General features: G+C 41.8%; 1 protein-coding gene across 2 annotated transcripts in view; it reads left to right on the top strand.

The window, feature by feature from the left end:
• csmd2 (CUB and Sushi multiple domains 2) overlaps positions 1-12,526 on the top strand; it is a 201,408-nt gene that overhangs the window by 153,338 nt on the left and 35,544 nt on the right. For both annotated transcript variants that reach the window (XM_054764767.1, XM_054764766.1), the window contains exons 41-47: positions 1,088-1,204; positions 2,822-3,031; positions 4,055-4,243; positions 5,953-6,130; positions 7,001-7,146; positions 7,233-7,313; positions 7,703-7,816. In XM_054764767.1, the coding sequence (XP_054620742.1) occupies positions 1,088-1,204; positions 2,822-3,031; positions 4,055-4,243; positions 5,953-6,130; positions 7,001-7,146; positions 7,233-7,313; positions 7,703-7,816 (1,035 nt within the window). The remainder of the gene's footprint in view (positions 1-1,087; positions 1,205-2,821; positions 3,032-4,054; positions 4,244-5,952; positions 6,131-7,000; positions 7,147-7,232; positions 7,314-7,702; positions 7,817-12,526) is intronic.

The following is a 12,526-nucleotide window of genomic DNA, read 5'->3' as shown; positions in this document are numbered from 1 at the left end:
AATGTGCCACTTTGACATCTTGATCAAAAAAAAAAGTTTATTTAATGTCTTCCTATTCACAAAATCAAGGCTGTTATTGCACCTTCAGATTAAGTCTAATAGCATAGAAGGCCTTTTTGACACACTCACATAGCACAATCAGAGTTGTGCAACAGTTACGTTTCACTTTCTACAGGGGTGCAGCAACTGCTACATACGCTGTTTACTTTCATTCTGGCCTCTTCCTCGATCTTCCCCACTGATGATAGAGTCCAGCGCTGTAACTAAATATATTGCTCTTTATTTTTTTTAAATACAATTTCAAAAGCTTTTCAAATGTATGATCATTGACCAATAGCAATGCGCTCCAAAGAACCAGGATGAAAGGCTAAGGAGAAGCAATAGCCTTTACACCACATATTTTGAAGTCAACAGTTGCACTTGTGCAAGCTCCTAAATGTAACCATAGTGATATTTACAGTAAGTGCTGTAATTGTGTATGGGTCGCTGATTTATCTAAACTGCAAGCAGGTGATAATTGGAGATAATTGGAGAAAGGCTGCTGTTTTCGATAATTTGATAATTAATTATTATTGGGAGTGCATCAGGAAATGCAAAGGAAAACATGGCTCTCTTTGACAACATGTTAATTTATTACCAAGTATATTGTACAACACGGCAGCAACAGAACCAATGTTGGAATAGCGGTAACGAACAAATTGCTCAGTCAGCTTTAAAACCAGTGATGAGTTCATTGCAGTGAAACAAATTTAACATGCATGAGCTTCACACCAACAACAGAGTACCACAGTCAACATTTTAAAGTGCATGCAGACATAGATAAAGCTGCTGGATGATGGTCACTCATTATACTTGCTTGTAGCCGCTGCCTTGCAGTTAGTAAATACTACATCAGGAGGTTACCACCCACCACAGCTGTTAATGCCAACGTCGTTTTGACCGAGCGGTAATTAGAGACGCCAACAGTTATTTCCTTTGGTAGATCATTAATAGAGGTGGCAAATGGAGCATTTAGGGCATGTAGGATTTTTTCATGGAATGCTGTTTGCCCATGCTCATACATGTACTTTGGACTACTTTCTCTCAGCCCAGTGTGGAGGAATCCGGGAGGAGATGGAGGGTATGATACTCAGCCCGGGTTTTCCTGGCAACTACCCAAGCAACAGCGACTGCACATGGAGGGTCTACCTGCCAGTTGGTTATGGTAAGAATTAGAGATGTAAATCTCTTTGTGGTATGCGATTCGATACACATTTAGATACACGGGTTAAGATACGGTTAAAAAGTGATATATTTTAGAAACAGAATGATTTGATACAGTTTGATATAGTGTACAAATGATACAATTTGATTCGATGCGCTACGATTCGTTGAACGCTTACATTGGTTGATGTAAACATTAATCTTACATTCTAAAATAAAGAAGACAATTCTATAAAGGTGGCATTCTTACAGTATTTTCAAATGTGTGTAAGCGCACATGTTATCATATGCTGTAAGGCAGGGGTCCCCAAACATAGGGCCACAGGAAATGGTCAGGCGCAATGATTAAAAAAAATAAAATAATTTCTAAATAACTATCAAATTTTATGTAAATGGTTATCAATTTTGGAAATATGGGCCATTATTATATTAAAAAACAATATACAGTTAGAAATCCCACAGTTTTTGCATGTTTAAGTTGTCTTTTGTAAGCGGCGACTTTTGCCACTTTGTCCGACGGTCCTTGAACGCACCATCTAACTTTGTCCCTCGCTGCACAGAGACTACTATACTACAATTTTTCCCGTGTTTCTTTCACCTCATATTTGGTCACAAATGCTGATACTATATGGGAATGCATAAAGGTAAGATTAGACGACGTTATTGAGTGCTAATGTGCATATTTGTGGTGCACAGCTAGCGCACTGCTAATGCTATTTGGATCCATTCTCGTCTTCAGTCATGCTAGGCTACAGAGCATGCGCAACAATCTCGTGTTGTTTAACCCTCCTGTTATGTTCATTTGTAAGGAACAGCAATGACGTTCCCGGGTCAATTTGAACCGTAACATAAAAGGAGGGTTAAGACAAACGGTTGCTAGTCTTGCGATACCCGGTGCATGTCTCTACAATTGATGAATCTAAAGATTTATGGCTGATTCTTATCGATCCAGGAGGTTGCTACCGATTCAGCCGCATCTCTCTCTTGTCAAACCGCATATCCGGTTGCATCGGTTTATCGTTCACAACCCTAGTAAGAATCAGTGGGCTCCTGTATGTTAATAATGGCACGAGGCACAAAGCATTGAATAAACTGAGGAGTGTGCACTATAAACCTTTTTTTTTCCCTCACTTTCCTCATCCTATTCATCCAAGAATTCACCAGAACTCTTGCAGAGAAGACTACTTTACAGCTTCATTCATGAGTACCCTTTCTAAATTAAGGAAAACACAATACGATGGGGGCCCTTTAACAGACCATTACTGTAATATGCACATTCATTGTCCTAATTGCCCCGAGACATGATGAGCAGAACCAGTAATTGGTTCTTTTTTTAAAATGTGTCTGGCTACAAATGGCACAGGTCCAGTCATTCTCTTCCATTTGTGTGTGTGAGATTCTATCAATATTTGAGTGTTTAATAATATCGTTGATGCTGTGCGTAAGCTTTCCAACATTCTTGCTGCATTGAAGCCTAAGTAAATTTATTTGTGCGACTGCTTCCGAGAGGTTTTACACTTATATATATATATATATATAATATATCTACATGATAAGAAGGATTGGTCACTGGAAGTCGACTATAAGAAAGTGGTAACATGTATTCTCTTTTTGGCAGGAGCCCACATACAGTTTCTCAATTTCTCCACGGAAGCCAATCACGATTTCCTCGAAATACGCAATGGACCACTGGACACGAGTGCCGTCATCGGCCGATTCAGTGGGCAGGATGTCCCTTCCTCGCTTCTCACCACCTCGCATGAGACTACCGTTTATTTCCACAGCGACCATTCACAGAACAAACCAGGGTTTAGGTTTGAGTACCAAGGTAAGACACCCAACGTTTTACTGCATGCAAGACCACATCTTTCTATTTCATTTAGAGCGGTCTCGTTTAATATGCGGTTCATATTATAATTGGCATAATCACCAGGATTAATTTTTGCTAATTGTGGAACTGACTTGGCTCTGAGTATTCAGTTAATTTCTGCTGTAAAGCTTGATATAACTCATAATTACTTTTAGTGTAGTTGAGATGAAGTGCACATAATATACTGAGCTATTTGCCTGGAAAATGATAAAAATTGCCATAAAAAAATGAAGCTGTGGTGATGAATAATAACTTGTAATGACAGAATGATATATCATATCTTGTCTCTCGTCTTCCATCAAGATCATTTGGTAACTTTCACAGGATGTGTGCATTATAGCTCTTTAAACACCAAAGTGTCAATCACTTATTGTAAAATATATCATCATTTTCATTAAAGAAAGGGTTTTTTTTTTTTTTTTTAATCCCCTTGGCTGCAAGCAATACATTGTCCTTGTCTGAAAATGCTACAGTCACCAAATCTATATGTTTTTTTTCTGTCATTCCACAAACATATTGGCGAAATCGAAAAATAGCAGTGTGTATTTACATAATTATATGTGCATATTAGCATATAAATCAAAGATCGTATTTGCAAATACCCCCCCTTTGAAGAATTTGCATGAGTTATCTCCTACAATAGGGAATCTGTGATCCATAGAAATCAATTTCTTCAGTCATATTTACATACAACCTGGCTCTTCGAAGCTCGAAGCCTGCTCCACTTTTGGATCCAAAGGGGGTAAAAAAAAAAAAAGCAAACAGTTCACTCTCACCACTTGTGATGACTCAAGTCAAGCATACTGTGCTTTCCTGTGGTGTCCACCACCTCGCTGCTTTTGTCTGCACAACAATGAAAAAAATGTGTGTTGTGATTGCTAGCATGTACAGTAGCTAACATGACAGTTACAAAATACAAACATTAACAATTTGTTCAATGTGATTGGGTACACATGACTCATGGGTGCGTCATTCCCTCAGCTTATGAACTGCAAGAGTGCCCTGATCCAGAGCCTTTCCGCTACGGGGTGGTAGTAGGTGCTGGCTACAACGTAGGGCAGTCCATATCCTTTGAGTGTCTGCCTGGATACAAGTTGGTGGGACACTCCATCTTGACATGTGAACACGGAACAACACGCAATTGGGATCATCCGTTCCCTCGCTGTGAAGGTAGGTCAGATATGCTGTGTTGTTTTTTGGTACTATGTACATGATGATGCAACGCAATGCAATCAGAGAGAATCATCAAGTGCCCACTTTAATGGTGCAAATCATTCGTTCTGAAATGACGAATTAAATAATGCTAAGGGGACCTTGTCATTGACCCATGTTTTTACACGCCGTTTGCCTCTGATTGTCCTATGATTGCTAGAAACATTATAGGGATTTCAAGTCAACACACTCTGTTTGACTGTAGGCATTAAGCAGGCTGCAAGCTAGTCGCAACAGATTCTATGAAGTGCCTAGCATTTAATCAGTCAGTCTGATCAAAAGCTCACCTGACAGGTGAGACATTAGCTGATGGCTCTCTCCTGGAACACATCAGGTAGCTGTATAATATGAACACACACGGACACACTACCCACAGTGCCTGTGAGAAACGGATGAAAAAGCAATCTCTGCTTTGGGAATGATTGTACACACATAGGACTCTGAGGGTGGGTCGTTAATCTGAACTGTTTGTGTCGTCTAAACGACTGTGATTACAATCCTTGACAGTTCTCCTGCAACATCGGAATATGAGCTTTGCACGCCAGCGGGAATGTTAGGTTGTGTAACCGGAAATCAAGAAATATTTGAATCCATGCAGGCCGAGTGAAAGTGTACACATGCTTGAGTGCAATGGCAATTGCTCATTGACTACAAGGAAAGCTGCATTTCCCCTTTAAATTGAATAACATTATCGCTGAAATATGAATTGTTAAACGCCAATGTGTAGACTCAAAACTGCATGAAAAGTGTGCTAGAATGTGCTTAATTTTGTGAGTATGTAGAGCATTGATCTGCTGTTGAGTGAGTATGCTCTCTGGTATGATCCATCTTCCTTCGGCAGCAGCTCAGACGCTGCTCATGGTAAATCTCCATTGAAGCCGTAGCTTCAGCACATGGAAGCTCACGGCGAGAAAGTAAGACCCTGATTGGATAAACAGAAAAAAACATAATTTCCTAGGGAAGTTGAGCTTCACTGAGGGTCTATGGAGCGGGGCGGTCCTTGGTTTTGACTGACAGCAACCAGAGGAGATTTTTTTTTTTTTTTTGGCCCTTTCCACATGTGATGCAGTCATACAGATTCCGGGGAGACATCGGTCGGAGTAGATGTGAACCCTCTTTTCCGCTTTGAATTATTTCACGATTCAATTCTACAGCTATTTTCTCATTTTATATACTATATATACTATATTCTATATACTACATTGGAAATAAACTATATAATCCCAGCGTTACTGATTTGTTTTCGTTCCTTTCATTCATTAAATCATATCACTGTTGTGGAAGGAGTAGCTTGCTAGTTAGCCCTGCTACGATGGCAGCAGACAGTGTTGCTACAATCATATTAAATGGACTGCATGTCAGACCCCAACAGGCTTTCCCTGTTTCAAAGAACACTGCCACTGCTTGACTGGTGTAGGTTCCATTGACTCTCTCCCTTTTGTAGTTGCTGCGCTAGCATAGCGTCAGATCTTTAGTGAGTGACATCAACATCCATCCATTTTCTATACTGCTTGTCCTCATTAGGATCACGGGTGAGCTGGAGTCTATCCCAGCTGACTGACATGCCCTGCAATGGTCGCCTGTCAATCACAGAGCACATATAGTCAAACCACTTGGCCCACTGATCCATACTGCATGTCCTCCCTCTCGTTTGGTTCTTCCTTCAGTGCCTTGCGGTGGAAACATCACATCGGACAACGGAACCGTCTTCTCTCCACGTTACCCAGAAGAATACCTTAACTCGGCTGACTGCTCCTGGTTGATCACTGTGGCTCCTGGTTTTGGCATCAAGCTCAACTTTACCCTGCTTCATGTTCACGGGCCCCATGACTTTATTACAGTCTGGTAAGAAATGACATGTATTGTTCTAAATTACATGTTTGAATTCCTTTGCTTAATATCTTTTCATCACCTCTGTAACGCATGACTGACAAGACCATATGTAAACCAAAGACGGGACTTTGCATGCATGAGACTTGCCAGTCGTTGAGTCACTCTCCCCAAGGCAGGCTTCAGAAATCCTCCCCAGTTTTGTTCTGATTGCCAGCAAACGTGGCACCATGATGACTTAATGAAAGTCCAAATGTATTCCGGTGTCATCTATTCTTTGCAGACGATATAGTAAATGATACAACCACATGCTGATTTCACTGCCTATTGAGTGTCTTATTGTGCACATTTTACCTCAGATGATTTTATGTCAGAAAGCTGTGGTAAAGAGCGAAAAGGAGCCTATTTTTCTACAGCGTTGTTGTTCTTCGATAAATGTCCCCTACTGGCTTGATCTTTCCCAGCAAACTCCCCGAGCGCCAAGATGTGGACTATCATGTTCCCCCAGTTTCAACTTAGCACCTCTGTGTATCTAGCCACTGAACTACTGAGCCAAGGAAATGGTCCCAGTAATGGCAGCTTGGCCGGAGTGCAGTCAAGCAGCGGTCCCCAGCCAGCCATTTCCAGAGCCGCTTGTAATCTCCCATGCCCACTCTGACAGCCAAAGACAGATGGTTTTTAAGATGAATGGTTGTGGTATAATTCAGGGAGCTGACTTAATCGGCCATGCCCATGCCAGGGGACATCTCAGACCAGGCTTCTAAAGACATTCCCATCGGATACTAGTTATTAGAAACAGTCCGGTTCAGATCAGCCATTCCATGCTGAGATGCAATGTTTCTTAATTTTGTAATATATAATAATATATAATGCATTTCTAATTAGGGATGGTCTACAAGAAACAGCAAGGAAGCTTGGTGTGTTCACCGATGGTGAGCCCAACGAGCCTCCCAGCAGCACATCCAATCAGGTGCTGATCCGTTTCCGTAGTAACACAGAGAAAGGTGGATTGTTTCGCATTGACTATCAAGGTAGGTTCATCTTTTTGCAACTCAGGTTGTTCTGATGCCCAGGTTTCATTTCCCTGACTTGTTGTTTGTTTTTCTTATCAATAAAGCTTACAGGCTTCAGTTCTGTCTGCCTCCTACCATCATTCCAAACGCAGAGATCCTGATGGCAAGCAAAGAGTTTAAAATTGGTATGTCTGGATGTTTATTACATGCACATTTTCAAGTATTTATTCACTGGATAAAAGACTTCTATTGTTTTTTGGGGGGCACAGTGGATTCCCACACATTCGGGATTCGGTATTGGTTGCCCCGCAAATTTGCAGATTTTGGTCAAAAAATATGTAGATTTTTTTTTCCTTCTAAAAAACTTGTGTGTTTGAGGTTTTTGTGCCAGCATACATGTAAGCTCACAGTTTTTTTTACCTGTTTGTGTCTTTATGCTTGACTGATCATCAAGAGTTGACATTTCAATTAAAGATACTGACTAAAGATACTCTACTGATTGGACTTTTTGTCCCGTAATTATGTTTTTAATCCGGCACTATACCCATTATCCCCAAACTTTCTCTCTGTCCAGGTGACATAGTACGCTACAGGTGCTTTCCTGGCTACCATCTAAGCGGCAACGACATTCTCACGTGTCGCTTGGGGACCTACTTGGAGTTCGAGGGGCCTCCACCTTCATGTGATGGTGAGTGAGTCAGATATCTGGGCTGATCTAGGATTAATTATTTAAAATCATTTGATTACACTTTGCTTTGTGTATGCTGGCACATTGTCTTTAGGTAAGCTGCTACACAATTATTGACAGTCTAAAAACAACATCACGTTCAATAAACTGTATTTACTCCTGCAAGGTGCACAATTTAGACTAAAGAAAAACAGCAACTTTATTTTCTCCTATCCAACTGGTGTATTTGTGCGCTCCTGCCAGCTGGGCCATATTTCTGACTCCCATGGGTGCTACACCAGCCTGTGGTCATATAGTGCAACAGCTCCATATCAGTTTGTGGGAACTTTTCATCTCCACGGATGCTGCTTGGTTCCCACGAGAACTGAGAACGGCTGCTATGTTGCTCTCTTCGTGTCGAGAATCGTCCTCCCAAAGGACCTAATGGGTGCACTGTTACCAACATGCTCAGTTATCATGCTGAATGTTGTGCTCCACACACTTCCTCAAGGCGAGAGGAAGCGAGTGCACAGAGAGGTCCCTCTGTTTCACTCCGCTTTTAAAAATATTATGAAAGCGTATTTTTCCAGAAATTCTCATGCTTCATTGTACATTCATTGCACACCTTGTCATTATGTCTCTGATATGGTGGGGTTATCCAGTGAGTTAGCGTGTTGAGTGCAGTGCTAAATAGGAAAAATATGTAAATAGTTTAATGAAAATCTCCTTCAGCATTGACTGACAACAGAAAAGGAAATAAGTTCAGCTCAAGACTGATGGAAAAGGGGGAAAACATTTTTTTTTAGTGAGAAATGTTCAAGTGTTGTTTTGACAGTACTGACATGGACACACAGCGGGTGACGTCATGACCAATCACTAGAGCTGAGATAATAATTGGCATTTTTACCGGCCAATAATTGCAAAAAGTGACCGATGAGCAGTACTTGTGGTACTTCAACAGAAACGCAGGACAGAATGCAATGGTAGAAGCCATAGTGCAATGGAAGAATACATTCCGACTCAGGTTGCTGATTTGAAAATCCAATCGTAGCTTGACACGTTATAGGTCACTTCAGAGGTGCCTTGGTGGCAGAGGCAAGGAAAAACTCTCTCTATAAGGAGTCAACCTCAGCAGAAACACAACCCACAGTGCAATTGGAAGCATACATGCAGACTGGGGTGACTGATTTTAAAATCCAATCCTAGCTTTAAACTATACAGGTCACTTCAGTAGTGCCTTGGTGAAAGAGGCAAAGAAAAACTCCCTGTAAGGAAGAAGCCTTAGCCGAAACACAAGCAATAGTGTAATGGAAGAATACATCCTGACTGTGATTACTGGTTTTAAAATCCAGTCCTTGTTTGACACTTCATCGGTCACCTCCAAGGAGCTTTGGTGACAGAGGTAAGGAAACATTCTCTATACAGAAGAAATCTCAGGAGAAACACATGCTATAGTGCTATGAAAGAATACATGCCTTCTTAGGCTACTGGTTTTAAAATCAAATCCTAGCTTGACGCTTTTTAGGCCACTTCATAGGGAGGCAAGGAAAAAAGTCCTCAAGGAATAAACCTCAAACAGGACCAGGACTCAGTGTCTGATGTTTCCCTGCCTCTACTGACTGCGTTGAGACGGAAAGTAGCAGGACAGAAAAGAGAGGGGAGTCTGTATGGTCTAGCTCTACATAAATTAATCTGCTTTTCTGGAGACTTTTCTTTTTTGTGAGCAAAAAGAAGTTGTTTGGCCAGAGGTGAAGCAGGAAGGAGTGTCTTTACCGAGCAAGACGGTGATTGAGAAGAGAAGAGGAGAAGAGTTTAGTGCTGAGGCGAGCAAGGGGAGGACAAGGAGAGACTGAGGTTGGAATGCACGGCTCATTGAAATGCACGGGACATTCCGGCTGCAGCTGCACCTATCAAATCACCTCTTCTGGCTCTCATATAGAGCACAACCCTTCTTGCGCATCTAACTGCCCCTGCACATAAACACACACATGTATGTCGCACTATAAATGTACAAACACACACACACACGGCACTCTGCCATGCGTCTGGCTTTGAAAGTAGTGGACGGTGTCACTGCGGTGGTCTCCTAGAGAGCAGTGCCAGAGCCTCCAGCCTGTTCTGCAGTGCTGTTTGCCCCTCGGCGCCAGTATCCTCTCTCATCCTCTGCATTGCCTCTGACTGCACCTCACCCCCCTTCCCTGACTCACCAGCATTACACTCTTCTTATGTAACACCCCCACCTGTCATCCTTCCATAGGAGGTGGTTTAAATCACAACATTTGTTTATATGTCTATCACCATACACTGCCTTGCTATTGCTACAATCACACGCATCCTCTCCTTTATAGCACATCTAGAGACTTGTTGCCAGACATGAGTGGATTTTCCATCGCTCACATTTGCCGCCATTCGAGCAAACACTTTGCACATTATTCAATACGCCCCGTGTTTGATTGTGCAGGGCTGTTTTGGACTAGGGACATAGGGACTTCCAAGCATCTCAAACGCACAAAGAGGTGGCATCAGCACAATGTGTTCCGTGTTTGAATGCATTAATGGAACACAAATGAGCTCTGATGATCCAAAAAACTCCCCCCAGACAGATTGGCTGCCGAAAACCTGCATGATTGTCCTTCACATTTGTTTCCCAGCTATAGTTCTTCCTGCACCCACTGTGTTTGCCTTTCTATCTGTCTCTTTTTTATCCCACAGATTATTTTTTTTTTTCTCACCATGCCCCCTTTCTTTAAGTCCCAGAGAAAGGATTACAGCTGCCCCTTATTCATGTCGTCATTGTCATCCCTGACTTCTCAGAGTTGTTACGTCCTGATCCACGCTAATACTTATGTAGTGGTCCATCCCCTTCAATCAGCTCCTTATCACCCCTCAGCTTATGCTAATTAAATTCCCGCAAAGGCAAGTAGAACACTGCAACGGTATAAGGCTTGATGTATCCTGGATTTGTGTGAGCCTCATTCCTCCTTTGTATGGGCTATAAATAAACAATCTGCATTGTTTGCTTACTTGCAGAATTAAACAGACAGAGGAATCGTTGAATTTGAGCAATAATCACACTGGTAATGGTAATGCTTTTATTTGCTTTGTTACATTGAGAGCCATCACACACTTCCACTTACTCGTCAACATGTCCGAAAAAAATCAGGAAGAAACAGAGCTTATTTAACTCCCTACCCCATCCACCTTACCACCTGAAAGCGTCGATGAATGAATATTACACACACCATGTGCTCATGTGAGAAGGGTTGTCTCACACGTCCCTGTTTACTCCCTCGCTCGCCTCATTAAAAGGGAGATTTCATTTTGAGGCCTATCAGCACTGATCACACCTCGTGTGCGGAAGCCTCTTTCTTCGCCTGTCAGATTTGTCCCCTCATGCCCGTTTGTTTACAGCCAAACACAACCGCGCTTCATCTCAAAGTGGGTCGGTTTAATAAGTAGCGGCCTATAGATAAGAGCCCCACAGCCTGTTTTTTTTTTTTTTCCCCGTCATAACAGTCACAAGGCAGTTTTGAAAGGTCACTGACAGCACTCATCTCCCCTTCAAAGAACTGATCATTTAATGAACTCCACTCTTATATTTTATGCGTTACTCCCAGGATTAAATCACTTCAGCTGTCAGTGATGGACTTAAGCCTTTTTCAACGCGTGTGGGTACCGATGCCCTCTTAGAATTTATTTTGGATCAGCAAAGATTACTGTGGCATCCAAATGTAGTGGCCCTGTGGTGTTTCACATATGCACAGAATCTTCTTGCATCTATCTCACAAATATAATAGAGGAAATGGACAAAATATGCGCTGTGATTTCATCCCTTCTGTATCTGTCTAGGCCAATGCAATGTTTTCCACCCTATTTGTCACCAGTGGGGATTTTGCACACTGGTGGCTGAAAGAATAAAATGCTAAATTATACTCCATGTCTCTGTGCATAGAAAATGAAATGAGAGTGTCAGACACATTGTTTCTTTGCATTTACTTGTTCAACAGCTAACACACATCCAATAGCAAACACTGAACAGAACACGGTGTTCTAAAGACCTCTGGAATGTATTTTCTACAGGGAGTAAATACTGTATTGACCTGAATATTAGACGATCCCTCTTTTTCAAGACCTGTTTTTGGATACATTTGTTAAGACACAATCGAAGACAAGAAAGCATAGCACCATTTGACAACTGGTAGATGTCATGTTCATATCTCTTCTTTTGTTTGCTTACTTTGCTCAGTGGTGTGCGTGCGTGTGTGTGTGTGTGTGTGTGTCAGAAAGAAAAGCTCTGACTCACCTGGGGAAGAAGTCGTGCCACCTGTTGGTTTGCATGTGTAACAGATGAAAGCTGGTTGGCAAACATCACTCCCTGACCCCTTAAGAGTCACAATAGACTGGGAGGAACATGGGACTGGATGGACCAGGCGGGTCACACATGTATAAATCTTTAGACGGCCAGTGTAAGATGACCTGTTGTTTCTCAGACCTGTTTTTTTTTTTTTTTTTTTTACTAATGTTCTGGTCAATGCGGTATCGTTGTGTTTGGTATCAATGCACGCACAAATTGTTTGGTATGTGTTTATATGCATTTTGTACAGCAAACTCCTGATTGCAGGTCTTGTATTGGCTTGGAAGAAGCTGATGTGCTAAATGTGATCACACATTTTGAACTCTGAATTGTTAAATGTGCTCTACAGAATCAACACGCCTTTCCACCCCATATTG

The sequence above is a fragment of the Dunckerocampus dactyliophorus genome, chromosome 20 (genome assembly GCF_027744805.1).
Source record: "Dunckerocampus dactyliophorus isolate RoL2022-P2 chromosome 20, RoL_Ddac_1.1, whole genome shotgun sequence".
Lineage (NCBI taxonomy): Eukaryota > Metazoa > Chordata > Actinopteri > Syngnathiformes > Syngnathidae > Dunckerocampus > Dunckerocampus dactyliophorus.
Note: the sequence above shows the minus strand (reverse complement) of the source record. Positions and strands in the feature narration are given on the sequence as shown.